Raw genomic sequence first — 21,379 nt, forward strand, 5'->3', positions numbered from 1 at the left:
TAGTTATTGTAGTTATAATTCAGTTACTAATTCCAAAAAAATTCACCTTGCTCCCAATGGTCTGAAGATTCTGCTTATAACAAGCAGAGATTTCTACAGTTTCCCACAGTCTACTAATATCATTGGAAGAAAGTAATGTTCTTGCTTAGGAGAACATCTACACGGTCATTGTTCTCTCTAACAGACATAGCATTGGCCAGGACTGTTCTTTGACTGGCAACCTGTAAGACTGCCAGCTTACTTGCACAGAGGGAGCAGGGATTTTTGCCATTTGATCTTTCTGTATCAAGACCCAGAGCGCACCTTAAGCCTTGGGAGAAATAGCAAGTGTTGCCTCTTCCTTTCACCAGAATTAGCCCATTAAATCAGAATTTCAAATAAAATATTGAATAGTTATATCAGTAGTCTTTCACAGACAGTAGCTCTCCCATTCATAAATATCTTTCAGGATCCAACCAAATAACATAACCTGCCATAGGTTTCAAATTACAAGTTTTGATTATTCAATATTTTATTCAAAGCATAAAATGCTGAAGAGCCAACAATCTTAAAAGGTGCTTGTTTTCCAAGGTCACCTTAACACAAAGTTTCATGAACTCCAAAATCAATGCAAAAAGATTTGAGGAATAATTTCGTAATTTTTGCCCAGAAAGATGTACGAACAGAAATTATTCCTGTTTAACCTGAGAGCAATTCCTTTATGGCTAATCAGAATATTATTTGAAATTCTCTAACACCAGCAAAAATCAATTCAATTACAATGCTACAATTAGCATTCACATGATATAGAAACCAAGAGGTATCATAATGTCTGGTTTTAACCATACTTAGAAACCATGTTTTTCCCTTCTCATTTTATCTTAGTACTAATTGGTTTTAGCCTCAGTCTCAGTTTTAGCCCTCATTCCCAAAAATAAATTTAAGGATGTTCAAAAATACTGATTGGCGTTACTGATTCGAATCTATTTCAACAATGATGACGCAATGGCTCCCCATTTGTATAGACAGGGCCCCTATTCTATGAATCTTTGGCAGGAATGTCTGTTCTTTCTGTTGTAAATGTTTTTAAAGTACTCTAGACAAGCTTCAATCAATACTTTAAACTACTGTACAAGTCTTCATGGGAGAAGATGCACAAATTTCTTAAAATTTGGGATTATAAAGTTAACATTGCTTCACTGTGTTAATTCATTTGGTTGTTGAAGTTAGTTTATGGTTTTTTTGAGGCCTGTATGACATTTAGTTTTGTATAGCATTAAACATCACTTTAGTTAAATGAAGATATAACTGAATTAAGAAAGAGAAGTTAAATATTATGACTTCCTAGTCTTTCTCTTCCACTCTTACCATGTGAAAAGATATTTCATTCATTCTTATTTTAATACTGTATATCTACTACTTTTCTTAACAAAAATAGAGCACAGAAGGTATGAGGGAATTAACTTCAGGCCCATGTTTTCAGCACAGAACCAGGAAATTCTCAAGATGGGGATATCGTTTATAATTATAACTTTTATGAGAACTCTAAAAATATCTGGTTAAAAACTCAATGCCTCTTTGATATTTCCCGTTAAAAGAAATCGTCCCTTTCTACACCGCTTTAAGGATTTGGCAAAAATGCATTTATTTTAAATAATTTTCGTTAGCATTGGTTGAGAAGCCCTGAGGCTTATTCTAGCTAAGAACTCCAACTAGGATGAGGGGGAAGAAACTGGCAGTTGTAAACTAATTTGACAGTTAGAAAATAAAGCACAGTACGCTTAGCCACCTCTCACGTGTCCTTGGACTATGCTTCCTACTTATTGTTATTAGAAAGTTCTGGTAGAAAAAAACTCTGCCAGATGGCCCTCCCTCAACATTTATGGTGTGAAAGTCCATAGTGTCCTATAACTTCCAGAATATTTTCTCACAGATTCATATCTTACACCTATTACATAGAAATTGTAGCAATATATTAATAATTTAACAATTAATATGTATCACAGTATGAGTTTTAAATTTCATCCTAAGCAAAAGGTTTATGAAAGAAAATATGCAGTTGTTTTTCTGCCGGATAACTCTGAAATTAGTTTAATTTCATTGTAGCTAATGAGATTCTTTGCATATTCCTTTCAAAATATTTATCAGTGTCACATTTTGTGGTATGGATCAGGGGTCTCCAAATTTGGTTCCTTTAAGACTTGTGGACTTCAACTCCCAGAGTCCCTCAGCCAGCAAAGCTCTGGGACCAAGGTTGGAGACCCCTGGTTTTGGTTAATTGTGGGGAAACTATTCTAAAGTGCCGAAAATAATAAAATGTTGAATGTTAGCAGGCATTTTTCTCCTAGAATACTCTCCTTTCAGTTAATGAGATTAATTTTTGGTTCAGCTTTTAGCAATTTTTTAAGGAAATTGCATCAGAATAAAAATACAAAAAACAAAGTAAACTACCAATAAAGCACAAGCAAAATGTTATGGAAAAATGATTCTTTGGATATTCTTTTAAAAATATTTATCAGGATAAGTGTCTGGTTTGGGGGATCAAAACGATTAAAATAATGAATATACAAAAAAGAGGCGTATAAAAAGGGATTTTGATTGCTTCACTGTGGCCATCATCTTGACATTTTTTAGTTCCTTCCTGAGTACACTCTCATTTAGCAATACTGTATGTTTTAGTATGGATAATTATGGAAACGAAATGAGTCTTGAAAATAATAACAAGATGAATAGAAATATCCTATTTATTTTAGGTAAGGATAGTTAAGTTGGCAAATCACCGCTAGAAATTAGCAGAATTGAAGATGATAAACAAGTGGCATTATCTTGGAGAATGAGAAATATTAACTAACACCTAGACAACATATTTATCTTGTTTGTAGCACCATTTTACAGTTTTCATTTTTGGGGATAATTTTTGAACATATCAACTTAATCCAACTATCCTTTATATCGTATCCACAGTATAGTGTAATAACTCATCTAAAAAATGATATTGATACTGTTTCCCCGAAAATAAGACATCCTCTGATAATAAGCCCTTCCCAAAAATATTTAAATGCATGCACAGCTGGTCCCTGCCGTTTCCTCTGGTTAGGGTTAGGGAAACAGAGCTGGAAATCAGGTAAGATAGCAAGAAGAGCCTTATCTTGCTCCATGTGCCCCAAAATAATAAGACATCCCCGAAAATAAGGCCAAGCGCTTATTTGGGGGTTCAAAAAATATAAGACAGGGTCTTATTTTCAGGGGAACACGGCAGTCATTCAAAAAGTCTTCCGTTTTAATGTCCTGTGAAGTTATTAATATTGTAATAGAATAATTATATACTTATTCGGTATTATCTTCTGGTAATACAGAACATACTCAGTAACTGACATTTACTCACTAAATTAATTTGGAGGGGTAGGCAGTTATATAAATAAAAACTTACTCATATATAACTCTTGATCTTACTTTACTACACAAGTGAGCTGTAAAACATATACAGATAGAAGTTCTTGATTTGCAATCAGTCAATGGATCTGAAAATGGGACTTAGGACGCAGGTTTGAAGTTCCAATGTCCCTCCCCCATGGTCAAAAGACCACATTTTGGGCACTGGGCAACTAGCTTGTATTTAAAGCTATGTGCAGTACCCCATGGTTACATGACTGTAATTTAATATGCTTTTGCCAGAAACTGATATTTATTTCCAATTTCCAACAAAAACACCTTATAGTAAACAATATAGACACAATTTTTTTATATAAAATTTGGTCAAGTCATGTGGTGACCTACTTTATGACCCTTACAGCTTACACTTACAACTTACGACCAAAATTGTGGGCTCTGTTACTAAGTCAAGGAGTAGCTTGACTGTAGTGTAGCTCTGAATGAATTAAGTATATATTATTTATTCATAACTAGCGCAAATTAATCCCCAATAAAGTATTATTAAAGAAATAGAATTGGTAAAGCATAATATACATGATTTAGATTCTCATGCTGAAGAATCTACAGACTTGATAGCATTTAATTTGGGTTCTATCATGTCTATTTTCTCAATACAGTGTTAAGCCATGATTAGCTTTAACCCAAAACGAAGCATTAAAAATCTTTTGAACCAATTCCAAATTTGATCTAAATTTCAACTACTGATTAATAAACTGATTAATAGGACTAAAATGGAGGGGAATGTCTCACAATCAATTTATTCATGATGTTTTGCAAACCTTTTGCATTTATTCCACACATACATTGTTGCAATTACAAAAATAATTATTTGTCAAAAAATAATTGTTCTGCCTTTCATTTTACAGTTCAACTGAAATTAGATTTAAATCCCACTTATTTGCCCTTTATTTCTAAGGAAACCTCAATATAAAATAAAATAGGTTAGCCCGGCAGGTGTGAGAATTTACTGCTATTAATAACTCATCAGCACTATGCACTGCCTAAAGCCAGAGGGTATTGGACTATAACTTCCGTCTACAGCATCCATAACTAGCTAAGGCTGATAGGAATTCAGACAGATTTGGTGAATCAGGTCTTGTCCTGGCATGCAGATCCAACAAGAGTTACTTGTATCACCTGAGGATCTGGTGACTCTCTTGAAAATAAGGATGAATGGATGGATAGCTGGATAAGCATCTCAGTTACTCGTTACTGAATCATGCTCTTCCAGATGCCATTGTCTATTCCTCTATGCTAGCAGACCCAGATGTTCAGGTAGTACAAGTCAGAGGACTTGGCTTCTAGTCCAGATTTGAGAATGTGTTAAGCAGCTACCCTGGCTATACCTACTCATTACCAGCAATGCATGCAAGGGAAGTTACTTTGTCTTTCTCCACCACACATTCTCCAAATATAACCTGGGCTGTCTCTTTCCTCCACTTCCCAAATCTCTCAAGTAGATTTGAGAATTGCAGGAAGATAAATTCAGTCATGATAGGTGGATACAATATCCAAATTGTATCAGGGTAAGATGGATTAATTCAAACTTCCTTCATTTGAGCTTAATCTGAATAGGTATAATATAAATGTGGTATCTAATTTTTTTAAACTGACCATCTATATTTTATTTTCGTGCAAATAATCTCAAGACATTAAATAAATTAGATACGGATACAAGGCAAACATAACTGTGAATGTAATTCATGTTTATATTGGAAACCCTCTTCTGCGATTCAATAAAATGTAAAGCTTTGTTTCAAAACAAAGAGGGTAATATTTTATACAACAGTCATATCTCACTGTTACTGATTTCTTTGTATAATTTCTAATGTGTACATGCCAAAAGAAGTGGTATATCTAGCTGTAATATAGGGGAACAATTATTTTTTAAATGAAGGCATTAATACAGTATTACTCATTAATTAAGAATTGTACTGCTTGTTTTGTAAATTTTACAACAATCACTGCATTATCTGGCAGTGTATCAATTGTTTTGTGTTTTAATCTGTATTAAGAGTTGATACTTGAACAGTTTTAAAATAAACTGTTTCTTGTACCGATTGTTTTCTATGATTATTCTATACTGCAGCATTTGTAACTATGATTATATCTCAAGCAAACATTTCAAGTAAAAATAAGAGTTATATTATTTTTTTTCAGTCCAAAAAGAGTGTTATATTAACCAGCCTATATTTCTGAAATAATTACTTGAAGATTATTTCATTTACAACAAACATTAGATAATAATAATCTTATATAGTAATAATTCAGGTTTTTCAGCCAAACAGCGCCAACCATTCTCCAAAGAGAATGATAGGGATAGCAGGCTTGGATTAACTTTGCGGTTTGCATTCACCCAAAAAATCTTTAGTACGGCACAGCACAATCTCAGCCACATATTATCCAACGCTATACGGATTGTTAGAGGGGAGGGGAAATTAAGAAAGATGGGGTGAGGGGGGTGCCTAAAGCAGGGACAGCACAGTCATTGATTACAGATAGCAACAGCATTTAGACTTATATATTGCTTCACAGCACTCTGTAAGCCAGCGATGGCTAACCTTTTCCCGACTGAGTGGCCAAAGCGTGTGCATATGTGTGCGAATGCGTGCATGCCTGAACCTCCAAAATGCAATGCATGTGCGCCAGGGTGAAATCTAATTTTTTTTGCTACTAGTTCTGTGGACATGGCTTGGGGGGGGGGTGTCATGTGACTGGGTGGGCGTGGCTATGTGACCGGGGGATCAAAAAACAGAAACTCACTAGCAATGTCCTGCTGGAGCAGGGTTGGACTAGATGACCTCCAGGTCCCTTCCAGCCCTGGATCATCCTCTGAAGCTGCGTCTAGTTCCAGGTTTGTACTCCTTCCTTCCTCTCTTCCTTCCTTCCCTGCCTTTCTTTCTCTCTCTCTCAAAAACGAACCCCCCCACACACACCCATTTTTCCTCCCAGCTGGCTTCCCTGATAGCCAAACCAAAAAACGGGTGGAGGAGTCCGTTTTTCCTCTCAGCAGGCTTCAGGAAAGCTTCAGGGAAGCCTGCTGGGAGGAAAAATGGACTCCCCCACCATTTTTTGATTTGCTGCCTAGCAGAGCCTGCTGGGAGGAAAAATGGACACACACACACACACACACACACACACACACGTTTTTTGGCTAGCACCCAGCTGAGCTGTGCGATCATCATTTTTTTTTACTTCTAAAAGCATTTTTTCAGCCAAAGAAAAAATTCTTTTAAAAGTAAAAAAAACAACCTCTGATGATCACGCAGCTCAGCTGGGCATTGGGGACGGGGTAGGGATTTTTGCTACTGGTTCTCCAAACCACCCGCCAGCATCGCTACTGGATCAAGCCATCCGGTCCAAACCAGGAGCATTTTACCCGATGTGCGCCCGTGCATGCACACACTCCCTCCGCATGCACCACGCCCATGCGCATCTGCCTACATGCACCACGCCCTGTGCATACATGCACTTCCCCCCCACATGCACCCCAGCCCCCACGCATGCGCAGCAGAGACCCAAAGACCAGCTGGCTGGTGGGAGGCGTACGCGCATGCGTGGCGGAACTGAGCTAGGGCGATGGCTCACATGCCCACAAAGAGGCTGTGCATGCCACCTCTGCCACGTGTGCCATAGGTTCACCATCACAGCTCTAAGCTGTTTACAGAATCGGCCTATTGCCCCCCACGAACTGGGTCCTCATTTTACTGACCTCAGAAGGATGGAAAGCTGAGTCAATCTTGAGTCTCTCAGGATCAAAGGAATCGAACTCCTGGCAATGTGAGCCAGAATCCTACACTAGGATTCTAATCTCAGGACTCAGGATCAAATTCAGGTCTAATGCCTCTGTTGCTGTCAAGACTTAATAATCTGAATCTATCATTGGCACTGCATAGTGCATAGCATAACTTTGCAGTTTTGGTCTCTCTCCTGAATATTTGGCCAATTAACGCTGGAGAAGGCCAAATCAATAGTAAGAGAGAGTATCGGGGCACTGGTTGTCAAAATGACATCACCAGTGCTGCTGAATTCTATCGCCAAATGTTAGACATAAGTGTGGTAACTACCCAATCTAAAATATTATGGATGGGCCATTTCCACATCTCGCTTTGTTGCCCTCTCATTAACTCTACTGGCAGGAAGATTTCATAGGACTCTTTATTTGCAGAGAGTTTGCTTTTGTACTCATGTCCTCATAGGGTGCTCTAAGGTGTACTCACTTCAAATACAAGGGCCACGCTGTCAATTTTAACCAATTATTGTGGTAAGCTATTTCTTTCCTTTATTATACTCATTTTATTGTAAAGGCTGGTCAAAGACTATAATAAAGATTATTTGATTTGATCCGATTTGATTACACACAGAAAGAAAAAAGGTAAATCGGGACAAACAACAGCATCATGGAGGAAAACTAATTTAAGAAAAGAAAACTGTTACTCACAGAAAACAACAGAGACCATTAACAGAGCTGGGATTGTCCCACACTCTATCCCCACCCACCCAAAAAGAATTCATGATTTTAAATAAAATTCTTACACAGTATAAACTGCTTCTGTTCTACAAATTCAAACCAAAATCACAATACACTGCTCCTATTTTTCACAGAGCTGTTTACGGGTGAAATAGAGTAGCTTCTAGTAACTTGGGCACATATATAATTGGGCTGTTCACACAACCTGCTATAATACATTTTGCTTAACAACGATTTATTTGCTAGTGAGTAAATGTATATTACACCATTTTAGCCAGGTGTTCAAGGTAATTGCATTTCAAAAGTCATTCAGAAGGGCTCTGGACCACATATAAATCCTATCATATATGTCTCCTACTCAATGAAGCAGCAATAGTTTTTTGCAGAGTTCTGGAAGATAAATGCAGATGGTTTAAGAGTTGCCTTAAAGACAGTGTTATATTGATATGATTCATTAGAGTAGAAGCATCTTTTATCAAGCTTGCACAAACAAAAATCTGTGCTTTAATGAATTTCAGAGGAGTTACGTTTTTACCAGATAAAAAGCACTTGAACAGTTTTAAAGTGTGCATAATTCTTGGACATAGTAATATTTTATTCTGTTGATTTTACTCATAATGATCTTGAGAGGTAGATAAACTGAAAGACTTTGATTGATTCAAAGTTCACTAGTAATCTTTTATTGGTTTTATTAAGGATGGACTTCAACCTTAATGTCCTGTAACAGCACCTCAATTATTATATGACACTGGCTTCTCCTATGTTGAATCAGGAGCAATTGGGTATATTTCTACAACATATTAAACCTTAAACTGTTTTATACAAAGGTGGGCAAGGCACAGTATTCTAAAATTCTTTCTTCCAAAATCTGGAGAAAAATTGCCAATATAGGGTCATGAAATTTCCTTTTCATTCTTCCAAAAATGCAATGTAGGGAGTACAAGAACAGACCAGTTTTGTTAGGCAAATGACACTCATTTCTACCCTTGGAACGAACCCCTGCTCAGAAACCTCTCCCGAAATTCCAGAACCATCCCACGATAACAAATTTCAGCACCACAATTTTGGACCAGTGGTGAGACAGGATTAAAGTTCAAATAGGACCAGTTTTAAATGCTGTCTTCCATTTTGTTTTAATTTGTACATAAAACAAGACCCTAATAAAACAAGAGATAAATGGTTTTAGAATAGAATAGAATAGAATAGAATAGAATAGAATAGAATAGAATAGAATAGAATAGAATAGAATTTCTGATCTTTGCCCAAAACAAAGCAAGTATGGTATCAACACAAGCAAAAGTAAGGCCACGAGTATCAGGATAGACTGCAGTATTCTGAGAAATCAATTTTTGATAGAAAAATCTGCCGTTTTCCTGAATCCCCTGAGCTGTGGTGCAAGAAAGATTAAATGTTCCTCTCTGCAAATTAGTCTTTTGAATTGTGAATAAGGCATTATTAATTTGCTTATCTTTAGATATACACTGTTTTTATGTATATCCGTCAAGCAGTCTTGTGGACGCCTCTCACCAACATCCACAGTGCTGGGTTCTTTCCGAGTACCAAATATGGGAAAGAAATTCCTACTTTTAAAAAAATCATCTTAGTGATACAACTATAAGGAGCTACAGTAGCCTTTTTTATCAATCCTGGGTATATCTGACACCCGCATCTTATATTTCCTGCAGAAAAGCTGGAAGAGTTTTACTGTGGAGGACAGCTCCAGATGTACTTTCTGTTTAACCCCATCCTACTTTTTTTTTTTTAATCTTCGTCAGCTTTTTGCCAGCCTGGAGCATTTCGGCAACTGCCATTTTGCACAGTCAGCCCAGCAAAGAAACAGGCAGTGCAACTCTGTCTGTACAGATCTACTCAAAAGTACGGTAAGTCGCCTCGTTCTGTAAGATTTCTTTCCTGGTAAACACACAGAAAATTGCAGTTTGAGTTAATGAAAAAGAACAATATTATCTGTTCACAAAACGCCTGCCAAATCGCAGATTGCTTAGTTCTAGTACCTGCAGTATTAAAAAAAAAAATTACTGGATTTCTCTTACAGCAGCCTTACAATTTATGTAAAATGCCTATTGGTCATGGGGTCTGCGCTCCAAGTTGTCGGTTAGAGAAGGAAATCCTTGCAACCATACAGGGCGGCTGCAAAAGATTACGAGATAATCACGTCAGACATTTGCCAGTGCTGGGCAAGCGTCTTTTCCCTTCATTTTCCGCTTTACTGGTGAGAAGATGCACAACTCTGGGAAAGGTTACTTTGCTGCCTCTTGCAAAGATGCGGCGCCTTTAATGCAGCCCTTCAACAGCAATTTTAACAAAGGAAAACTCGCCCGCTTGACTGTTTTTCAGCTAAAGGGCCTTGAAACCTCTATCCACAAGAGTTGGCAATAGTTTAAATCGCCTTCCCCCTCGCGCCGCGTCCGGCCGCATAAATGTAGAGTAAGTGCCTCTTTTTAAAAAGATAAAAACAGGCTTTTCAAGGCAGTGAGCTTCGACCTCAAATCCTACCAAAATTTAGTAGTAGAGAGACGCGCGCTCTCTTTGGAGGAAGTCGGAACAACTTTCAGCAGATTCAGTTTGGCTCCAGCTTTGACAAAATTTAACTCGATTTCCAAACTCAGCCTAGGCAGCTCGTTAAAACACGCAACTGGAGTCCTCCGCGGCGCCCTCAGCAGCCGGCGCTCCGAGCGCTGACCGGCGGAGAGAACCCGGGGCTTTGGCGTCGCTTAAAGCGATTACCTATAGAGCGGCAAAAGGCACGAGAGCGCGGTTTTGCCCGTGGATTCCCCCTATGCTAACCTTTTCTATCTCTACGGTTCCTCTCCCAGACAGCCATGAGCTCCGAGCCTCGCAACCGCCAGCAGACTCTGGCTTTACGGAAGCAGTTCATCGGGTAGGTGCTTCGGCGGCGGATGAAAAGTCTGCCTGGCCCTCAAAAGACCATCCTGTGTCGTAAAGTGCCAGACGCCCACCCACTCATTCCACAGGAAAGGGGGAGCCGCTGCAATACACGCGCGCTACACTTCCGCTGCTGGCGGTTGGCGCGACGCCTCCGGGGGCGTCTTGCTGCTTTCGGCTCGTCCAGCAGGGCAGCTCTAAAGGCGGCACCTGCGTAGATTCGCTATTGGTTCACCCGTGATATCAACCCGATCGCCCCGCGCTACCCAGATTTATTTCTATCTCCGGCTCGAGGATTTTCTCTAGTCCTCGAGTCGGCGATACAAAATGATCTAGCATCTAGGCGGCGTGATTCTTCGAGCAGATGATTTCTTCAGTTTGTAATAATTATAATTGTGTAATTGAGTGTGTATCTATAATTTGAAAAGCTAGTGGTTGGTTTGTTTATATATCTGTGGGATAACACAAGTAAACTTCATAACTACAGGCGTTTTGTCCTTCTATGTACAAGGACAGTTCAAGGTACATCTCTTGTAAATCATGTTGCTCTTAGAGACACCAACAAGTATTGTTAAGGCATAATGACTGCAATCGGAATGTTTGTATTAGCATGCACACTAAAAGCCAACCTGCAGTGCTGGCTTGGCTTGAAATTTGCGTACCTCCTTTCATTACTAGTGGCACAGTGAAGCATGGTCATAGGAGCTTGAAAATCACTACAGATCAGGCCTCACTGAAAATCACTACATGACCCACAGGCTGCATGCGGCCCTGGACAGCTATTCATGGGGCCCCACATGTATATGATTTATATGCATTAACTATCTTCTATACGGTATCTGATATGCGGCAAAAGACAATTCCTATTCACTCAAAGTGGCCTAGGCAAGCCAAAACGTTTATATACCCAGGCTATATAGACAATAGGAAATTCCAATTCCACCTGTCTTGTACTTATTTCATCCACCAAGCCTGGTCACTTGATTTCCTGAGAAGGAAACATTGTTTCAGGATCCAATATAACTGTAACTGCCTGCAAACTATCCACCCCCTCAGGTTAATCAAGCCCTGTTCAGAAATATATAGGTCTGTTAAAAGCACTCATTAAGAGGGCTCGAACAGGCAGCTTACTTCCATACCCAAGGCCACATCAGTAGGTAAGTCCATCAAAGCCAGTTGTCCTAAAAACAAATATTACTTCTGTGTTGGCTTGCCCCAAATACCAGTTGCTCGGGGACTCTGCAGGAAAGGGGTATGCCTCTAATGCTTTGGGAATACCCCAGAAGCATTTAGTTAGTCATTGTGAGAAACAAAATGGTTCAAGAAAGGGTTTGCCCTGATCCAGCAGAACTATACTTAAGTTCTTAGAACAAGTTAATATTTTCAGTGCAGATAGACCTCGACTTAAAACCACAATTGAACCCAAACATTTTGTATCACTGTCACATCTCCTACAAATATGCATTACAAATGTCACCTCAACAAGTTCCTGACTTTGTGGCTTCTTTAAGATTTCCACAGATCAATTATATAAAGGATTGTATTCAGAGATAGAATCATGCTAAAAATTCTTAAAGAAAGTGACTTTTACTTGCTCAAATTACTTGCAACCAGGCATGACTAAACTCAGTTCAAAAACATTTTCCTTAGAATTTGATTAAAACATAAATATTGTATCATAGCTAATTAAACCGGGTTTTTTTGTTTCTGATTTATTACCTCAAATCTGCAATATATTGATGGTAAACAATTTTAATTTGTTCCAATTAAGTTAATTTTTTTAAAAATATTTCATTAAAGGTCATCCTGCAAGCTTTTTTTTCCAGAAGATCCAGTGAAGGTTATCCAGGCAAAGGGCCAATATATGTATGATGAAAATGGAAACCAGTACCTTGACTGTATCAATAATGTTGCTCATGGCAAGTGTGAAATTATGTTCTCTTTAGTAACTCTCTTAGGTCAGACCTGTGTAGTCAGGTAAATTTAACTCCAGTCCTTTCTAAACTGTCAAAATGTTTGTGTTTCTTTTCTTTTCCATGGCTTAACTTGTCCATATCATCCATCCGCAGTGGTAGCTTTATGTGGCCTGTGTCTGCTCTCATAGACAGTATCTGCACCCATTCATTCACTTAATTCAAACCCTGCGGAGTAAGAATAAATATGCTAACAATGATTCAGAATTATTTAGAAAAATAAAAGCTATAGTTGATATTTAAAAATTTGGGTGACCATGACAAAATAGAAGGACATTCTACTTTTCTATGGAAGTACACCCCTAGCAAATATATCCAGTAACTAAAGTGACATCATGAAATTCTTCCTTTGATTTCCCAAGATTAGGCTGGAAATAAAATAAGTGAGGAATTATATACATAGTCTTAAAAACTGCATGAATGGTCACTAAAATTGCTATTTTTCTATCCTTATTTTTTAGTGGGGCACTGCCATCCTGAAGTGGTCAAAGCAGCTCATCAGCAGAATCTACTGCTAAATACAAACTCTCGGTATCTGCATGACAATTTGGTGGATTATGCACAGAGACTTTCTAAAAAATTGCCGGAGAAGTTGTGTATCTTCTATTTTTTGAATTCAGGGTAGGATTTATTTATTAATCAATAGATCATACAGGCATCTTTGCAGAACAAGAGAACTAAAATTTGTTATCACCTCATGGAACTGTTTGTCAGGATAATCACATTTTTGCTTCTTTGGTATTTATATTACTTCAGTATTTGTTCCTTTAGTCAGAATGAATGAAAATGCATTTTCCATTTTTGGAGGAAAAAAGACATTCATATTTTCCTTATATTTTATAATCAAAAGGCTTTTCATCAAACATTTAATTAGTAATGAAATACTGCATATAAATAAATGTAAAATTCTCTTTTAAAATTATGTTTATTGTATCCGCATTTTTTTCTTTTAACCATTCAACTAAAGTTTATTAAAAATTACATACATCTAACACTGGTCATATTTCCATACCAGTATGTCCCCATTTGATACATATGAAACTACTCAGGTTTATAGATGATTGAATATGAACAATGAGAAAACCTCAGAATTTTCCATTACAGATCAGAAGCTAATGATCTTGCTCTGAGACTAGCACGGCAATATACAAAGCATAAAGACGTTATTGTTATTGACCAGTAAGTATATACAATGCTTTAAATACCATTAAATTACTATGTCCAATTCAGCTAACAGCACCTAATCAATCTTAATTGAACTTGGAAAAACCTAAACGGGATCATGTCCAGAACTTGGACAAGAAAATGCTGCCACAGGGAATGAGAGAAATAGGTTAGATTAGGAAGCCTTTAAAAAAGTATGACAAAGGTGTATTAATCATTTCCACACTGTTCTGTAGAAAACTATAAGAACATGCTGTTATAATTATCAGAAGTTTAGTTTGATTCAAGAATTTTTATTTTCTTTCAAAAGTAATTGGAGTCACCAACTCTGTGTTTCTCAAGTGAACTTTTAAATACCTAAAATCTAACCTATATTTCATACTAAGACGTATTTAGGTTATCAGTATTGTAAGTTTATTAACACTCACTTTTTAAAACTTGAATCTTCCTATTCTTCCAAAAAACCAAAATCAAACAAACTTAATTCCTAATCTAGGCACATCCATTTAGTTTCAAAGCTAAGTGTATGTGATTCCAACACTGGAAATTGTTAAGAAAATGTTGGCTAGCCATTTGTCTGAAATGGTGTAGAGTTTCCTGCCTGGGCAGAGGGTTGGACTAGAAGACCTCCAAGGTCCCTTCCAACTCTGTTATTATTTTATGATCCCAAAGTCCATATTTTGAATTACAACCTGCATTTAATACAGACATAATTTTGAAAATGTATCTTTATGAGAACTGTTTGCTTTCTAGGACATAAGCTGAGATACGTAAAAGTATTACAAATGAGAAAGTAGGTGCTTCAGTTTGGCAGTCTGGGTGTGTAAAATTTTCTGGTGCTAATATTAAACCAAGGTAGAATTTATCGTATTTCTGTGGATTATTGTGTTTTGTTTTAAGCGCTTATCATGGACATCTGACATCTTTGATTGACATAAGTCCATACAAATTCAGAAATCTAGATGGCCAAAAGGAATGGGTCCATGTGGTAGGCATAAGAGACTATATTAACCCTTTTCTTGTTAATTTCCAATTCACCTAAAACCAAGAGGTCTAATCAGCTTTAAACTTTTTTTTAATAGGCTCCTCTTCCTGATACTTACAGAGGATTATATAGAGAAAATCATAAGGATCCAGCCACAGCATATGCAGATGAAGTGAAAAAAATTATTAGCAAAGCACACCAAGAAAACAGAAAGGTAAAATTGTCTTTAAAGTTTCTATATTTATCATTTTGGATTTCTTTTTAACATGGATTTAGTCAGTTATCCAGTGGGCTGTTACAGTGGAGTTTTTTCTTCTGTTTTCTTTGTAGCAATTATGTAACAAATCAGGAAATTTGGAAAAAAATGTGTGGTATTCAGCTGCAGCTTCATTCATTATAATTTTTTACATTTTGCTCCAGACAACTGTTTAAAATTGAGTAATGTTCTTGCATTCTAAAGAATCTGAGTGGCGGAACATCATCTTCAAGAAGAAAAAAAACACATTGTTGGCTATAACTCATAATTCTTGGCAAGAAAAAAGTTCAAATGTACACTGTTGTTTGGATATTTAAGGTTTCTTACGTGTTATAGTAGTTGTTACTCAACTGTGGTACCTAAGATTTCTGAATTAGAAGCTTTAATATACCAAAAAGGCAGATAACATGCACATAGGTATTATGTATACGTCTACTAATTACGTTATATACACTTTCAGTTTGCTGCACTTTTTGTAGAATCATTGCCCAGCGTTGCTGGACAAATCATTCCACCATCTGGTTATTTCCAAAAGGTTGCCGAGTAAGTGTTCATACTTTTCTTCTATCTGTTTCTATTTATTCTAAAAAGTATTCATATATTTTCTGTTTAGCATAAACTCTCCAATTTTAAGGACTTTTAAGATGTTTAACTTCCGCAAGATCCAATTTTAATTCCCAAAGATTTCAATAATTAAAACTGAAATGATTTAACTTTACAAATATTTAATTTTCCTTGGTGGGATTTTGTTTGCTTAATTTTGGAAAAAGTGAATTGTTGGAGATATTTGTTTTAACCCTAAATAAATTGTTCAGAAATACTGATTTAATAAGATCTGTTCCATTTCTGCATAAATATAATTCTTGTTCTTTTAATAGGCATATACACAAAGCAGGAGGTGTATTTATTGCTGATGAAATTCAGGTTGGCTTTGGCAGAGTGGGCAAACATTTTTGGGCATTTCAACTTCAAGGAGAGGATTTTATTCCCGATATTGTTACTATGGGAAAGCCAATAGGGAATGGACATCCTGTGGCTTGTGTAGCAACAACAAAGGAAATTGCAGAGGCCTTTTCAGCAACAGGAGTAGAGTATTTTAACACAGTAAGCAGTCACCCACATTTTCATTCTAAAATGCATCTTAGTGTAGTTTGAGTGTTACATGTATTCAAATACTTCATGCATAAGATATTTACTGGATTGCTACTACATTATATAAAATTCTCACTGGCATATGGTACTTGCTTTTGGCAAACAATATTGTGTAGAAAATTTATTTTTGTTTTATTTCTTCCTCCCATTCATAGTTTGGAGGAAATCCGGTGTCCTGTGCAATAGGCCTTACAGTATTGGATATTATTGAGAAAGAAGAGCTTCAAACCCATGCCCTTCATGTGGGAAAATTCTTTATGGAACTACTCAATCAACAAAAAGCTAAACATCCTCTAATTGGAGATATCAGGTATCAATTTTAAAAATTTACCAATTATTTAATATAAGCAGTATATATTTGCCACATAGTTTCTTAGCATGATTTTTAGCAGTCCCAAATTGCACGTGTTTATTGTAACTAACTGTAACTTCATATTTGATCTTGTTTTTACAGGGGTGTTGGACTATTTATTGGTGTAGATTTAGTACAAGACCAAGAGAAAAGATTACCTGCTAGCAAAGAAGCAGAATTCATCATAACAAGGTAAAGGTACTCTGAGATATTTTGTTTATTTTCTTGGACAGTTTAATTATCCTTTAATTTATTGGTAGTGGAAGAGAGATTAGTACTTACTTTTTAACTTCTATCTCCTGAAATAATCTGTGGGCAGTATCTCCACTTTTCACAAGTGAATTACAGATAAAGAATTTAGCAGTTTGCACACCTCTTTTCCGTTGTGTATGCAGAATTGTACATGCAATGTACAATAAGTTACTATGATTCCCTAGATTCTGCTTTTCTATTGGGATGTATCAATCTGGCAGCTCCAATAGTAGCTGCCAGATTGATACATCCCAAGAGAAAAGCAGAATCTATGGAATCATAGTAACTTACTGTAGTTACTTACTGTATATAATATAGTATATTAGTAATGTAGTTACTATTGCAAACTACCAATAGTAGTTTGTAATTTTGAAGAATAGAAAATGGTTATTAGTTTTAAGACATGATCTGATCTCTAAAGAGAATTGGATTTGCTTCTAGCAATTTATAAGGTACCTCTGGAACAGATGGCCTGGTGTATATTAGGTAACACTAGAACGTTCTATACCTGGAAACCAGATTTTTGCATCCCCCTAGGTATATTTTCAAATATGTATACCAAATTTATCAACAACAGAACAGCTAGTAAGTTTAATTATATATCCTAACTCAGGATTGTTACATGTCTAAATCCTGCTACTATGGAAAGAACAAACTCTTTTGATAGTTTTCCAAATGTTAAGGATAGCTATAATATACTCTCAAAGAGTACATAATTATCTGAGGTATATAAGAAAGGAATGGGAGAGATGAATTATTGGGTAAAATGGGTTTATTGTTTAGTATCCTTTTGGTCTTTGAACATAGAACTTAAATTAAGGAGTTAACACCTCTTTAGGTAAGAAAATAAAGAACAGCCCTCCAATATCCTTCAGGGAACCCCTTTTCCCAATCTAAGAACTGTATTCAATCATAGTGATGTCATATTTTGTGACCAATTTTTCAAACAATTGTTTTGAACCATTACAATCAAGCTATCAACCATGAAACATGTTAATATGCTTGCCCAAATGAAAATTCCATCACTGTTAGTGTTACCCAGCTGATGTTTTAAGGGCTTCCCATTTGCCCTAAAGGCCTGCATCTCTCTGCTAGCTAGAATAAGGTAGTTTTCCAGATTCTATAGGACAGGAGTGTCAAACTCACATTGTCACAGTGGCGTCACATGACATATTGGGACTTCCCCCCACTTTGCTAAATCGAGAGTTTGACAGCCATGCTCTAGGATTAAGTAAGGTGTTTGTTAACAGTAGACTCTGCCAGCCCCTATTCAGTCCTCCTAGGAAACCTTCTGAGCTGCTTGATGACATTTTGTGCTTTTTGCATCCATTCTGGAAGGCTTGCCAGCCCATCTGGTAGATTCTGACAATAATTGGGCATCTTGAGGGAAGGAGAGTGTCAATTACTGGGACCATCCACTTGGTTCCAACAGGTCAAGAGGGTTTCCAGATCAGTTGCTTCCCTGCTGATGTGTGTCAGTGTTGGTAGGAACATATAGAGTAGGACTGGAAGTTACAAAGCCTCTGTTTTTTGTCTTGGAAGCAGGAAATTTGCATTGATCCTCTTTGCTGTTGCTTTTCTTAAGCAAATCAACTCCAGGATATCCCGTGCTGTAATCTGCTTCCATTTTAAACCTTCATAACCTGATAGGTTCATTCTGACCCTTAAGGTTCAACATCATTCCCTTCTTTCAATTCCTTTTGGGAACCGTAAATAAAATGGGAAAAACATCCTGACAGAAGTTACTTTGATGGTACTTTATGGTTCCGATGTTTTTGCTAATTCTTGGTGGCTTAGAACATCCTTTTGTATACCTGGACATGGTAGAAATTTTTCTCTTCAATCCTACAGCATACACCAGCTTGATCTTCATGGAATCCTGTGCGTTTCAACCTATTTATTAGGAGGCATCTTTTCCACTGGGCTTTTCACCTCTGGTGGGTTTAGAGTGCTGTGTCATAGTGGTTGTAAGCTGCAGGGCCAACAAGCTATTTTCAGGGGGTGAAAAGGTACTGCTTAATCTTTGCTTTAACAGTTGGATAAGGATTTCCTCTGTAATCTGGTATTTCTTAGGGCTGTGGGCAATTACATTTTTGTACTTGCTTTTTATTAGCAGTTGTGTAAGCAACTTACAGAACAGTCTTCATCTCAGGAAGGGCTTGTATGTGACCTGACCTTGGACAGGTGATCCACATCTGTGTTTTAACTAGCACCAGACCACATTGTGGAACCAATCTTGCAGTTCCAGGTCCTGCTCTCAGATATCTTGAATTTACTGATTATGCTAAAATAATCATTCTACCAAGACTATTGAAGTGTGCACCCTATTTCTCAGCTAACTTACTAGTAGGTTTTTGGGAGGAGTGAACATTTTCAGAAATTTGGCCTACTTTTCTTTCCATCTCTACACATCATTGCCCTGTCATTTGCTCAGCGATTAAAGCTGATAAAGGAATAAGCTCCACCTTGTCTCAAAGAGACAGAGCCAAGGCTAAAGAGGGCTTCCTCCCAAAGGGCAAAAAAGCAAATGCTTGACCCTAGCTTCATGTAAAAAGTAATTAATCCTTTCATATTGATTCTGTCATTACAATAATGGAAGCCATAACATGTTGAAACCTGTGTTTACATAATAAAGTAAGGCAAATTTAAAGGGGACCTTATGATTTTTCCATCTCCAGCTTAAAAGTATTTAGAAACATGTAACCTTCTTGGTCATGCAGGGTCTCAATGCCACTGTAAGATTGCATGTTCCAGACAGGTCTTGAAGCTACAGATTTTTAAGAAAAATGTCAAATCCTGCCAGAAATCATAACCAAAACCTCCATTGTGCCCAACAATGGATAAAGCTCATATATTATTATAAAAGTGATTTTATGATCATACTAATCCAAGTAAATAACTTATGCTTCTACAAAAATCAACCATTTTTTCTGGTTTTCTAGATTAAAGGAAGAATTCATTATGCTGAGCACAGATGGACCAGGCAGAAATGTGCTTAAATTCAAGCCACCATTGTGTTTCAATACAAAGGATGCAGAGTTAGTTGTTGATAAACTTGATAAGATATTAACAGGTAAGTAAAGGGAATACCTTTAACATTGGTTTATATTATATATATTTGAAGCTAGATTGCCTATTTGACATGCTATTGATTGAGCTAAGCCTTCTCAAGAAATAAAGCATTTTATATATAAGCAATAATGCTCAAAGATTTTGCAGTCTGAAAGCCTGTTCTAAGAACATCAATCAGTTTGCCAGTCCTCTTTCTCAGCTATTTTTCCCCATAAAGAGGCAGTTAGGGGATTAAAATTACTGTATCTGTTTTGTTCTATGTGTACAGTTTACCCTGTTTCCCCCAAAATAAGACATCCCCTGATAACAAACCCAATCGGGCTTTTGAGCGCATGGCAATAAGGCCAAGCGCTTATTTCAGGGTTCAAAAAAATATAAGACAGGGTCTTATTTTTGGGGAAACACAAGATACATATGCAAAATTATATGGGAGCTCTTCTATACTGAATGATTTTCCTACTAAATTCTTTATGAGAATGCACCAATTAATTTTTTTTCCGAAAATAGATATCATTGTAATGAAAAAACAAGCTTGGGTTTAAATGGAAAAAAGTTTTTAACTTTATGATAGTTACCTTGAATAAATCTTATTTTTCACTTTCGCGTTTTTGGGGGAGGGAGAATATAACAGTCTGAATCAGAAGACCACTAGGAATATTTTTGTGCCACAGGAATAACAGATTTGCATTCCCATTATATGGGGATTATATGGTAATACTGGCCCATGAATAACAGGCAGACAACAAACATGTTCTAATTGAATATTCTGCAGAATTGGAGATAAGAAAAACCTAAAGATGATGATTTCCAAGGCTACAAGAGGTAACCATTCATGTACTATTATTATATACAAAAAGCATGTTCTTTATGCAGAAGCCATTAATTTCATTATCCTGAATATCAAATCATATTCCAACAATATACAATCAACATCATGTCAAACATAAATTACAAAAAATTTAACTTGCTGGCTTTCTCATGTGAATACTGAATTCTTTCATCCATCTTTTACAGGATACAGGCATGGTGCAGAATTCTACCATTTTCTACACTTAAAACTACAATAATAAAATTCTGCCTTCTTCAAGCTTTTGTAATCCAGTCTATGTAGTTTTATTGTATTGCTGACATTATTTTTAGCAATACAGTTTGTGATTTTTCAGCTCTATAGCTATTAATCTCTACTAATGCAACTCTTAATATAGTAGAGAAGAATTAACATGATTTATCCAGAAAATATAGCTTGTCATCCTTGTGCTATAGAGCAGGAGACTCCAACCTTGGTTGAAGTCCACAAGTCTTAAAGCAGTGATTCTCAACCTTTATAGTGCTACGACCCCTTTAATACAATTCCCCACGATGTGGCGACCCCTTTAATACAATTCCC

The 21,379-nt window shown here is 36.8% G+C and overlaps 2 protein-coding genes across 7 annotated transcripts in view; one reads left to right on the forward strand and one right to left on the reverse strand.

The window, feature by feature from the left end:
- LOC131191795 (heterogeneous nuclear ribonucleoprotein A/B-like) overlaps positions 1 to 21,379 on the reverse strand; it is a 33,506-nt gene that overhangs the window by 1,230 nt on the left and 10,897 nt on the right. Inside the window, exon 8 of one of the 3 annotated variants that reach the window (XR_009153576.1) lies at positions 10,688 to 12,927. The exons of 1 other annotated variant lie outside the window; for it this stretch is intronic. The gene's annotated coding sequence lies outside the window, so the exon portion shown is untranslated. Of the gene's footprint in view, positions 1 to 10,687; positions 12,928 to 13,665; positions 15,391 to 21,379 lie in introns of those variants that run through there. One more of the 3 variants, XM_058170276.1, reaches the window with a different exon arrangement.
- LOC131191794 (5-phosphohydroxy-L-lysine phospho-lyase-like) lies at positions 1,694 to 21,073 on the forward strand. Of its 4 annotated transcripts, none has more exons than XM_058170268.1 (13): positions 1,694 to 9,762; positions 10,717 to 10,781; positions 12,587 to 12,705; positions 13,221 to 13,380; positions 13,864 to 13,938; positions 14,824 to 14,911; positions 15,006 to 15,122; positions 15,625 to 15,707; positions 16,043 to 16,268; positions 16,472 to 16,626; positions 16,771 to 16,860; positions 19,863 to 19,993; positions 21,007 to 21,073. In XM_058170268.1, the coding sequence occupies exons 2-13, from the start codon at positions 10,723 to 10,725 to the stop codon at positions 21,057 to 21,059; spliced, it is 1,356 nt and encodes a 451-aa protein (XP_058026251.1). In that variant the 5' UTR covers positions 1,694 to 9,762; positions 10,717 to 10,722; the 3' UTR covers positions 21,060 to 21,073. The 4 variants fall into 4 exon arrangements, with proteins under 4 accessions (XP_058026251.1, XP_058026252.1, XP_058026254.1 ...); XM_058170269.1 differs by having other exon boundaries at positions 10,721 to 10,781; XM_058170267.1 differs by lacking the exon at positions 1,694 to 9,762 and adding an exon at positions 20,765 to 20,814 and having other exon boundaries at positions 10,708 to 10,781.

The sequence above is a fragment of the Ahaetulla prasina genome, chromosome 2, assembly GCF_028640845.1.
Source record: "Ahaetulla prasina isolate Xishuangbanna chromosome 2, ASM2864084v1, whole genome shotgun sequence".
Classification (NCBI taxonomy): domain Eukaryota; kingdom Metazoa; phylum Chordata; class Lepidosauria; order Squamata; family Colubridae; genus Ahaetulla; species Ahaetulla prasina.

Excerpts from the sequence above, each read along its gene's own strand:
- LOC131191794 (XM_058170268.1), top strand. The coding sequence starts at position 10,723 with ATGAGCTCCGAGCCTCGCAACCGCCAGCAGACTCTGGCTTTACGGAAG. Across the intron at positions 10,782-12,586 it reads TTACGGAAGCAGTTCATCGG|GTCATCCTGCAAGCTTTTTT; the intron begins GTAGGTGCTTCG and ends ATTTCATTAAAG. Across the intron at positions 15,708-16,042 it reads TATTTCCAAAAGGTTGCCGA|GCATATACACAAAGCAGGAG; the intron begins GTAAGTGTTCAT and ends TTCTTTTAATAG.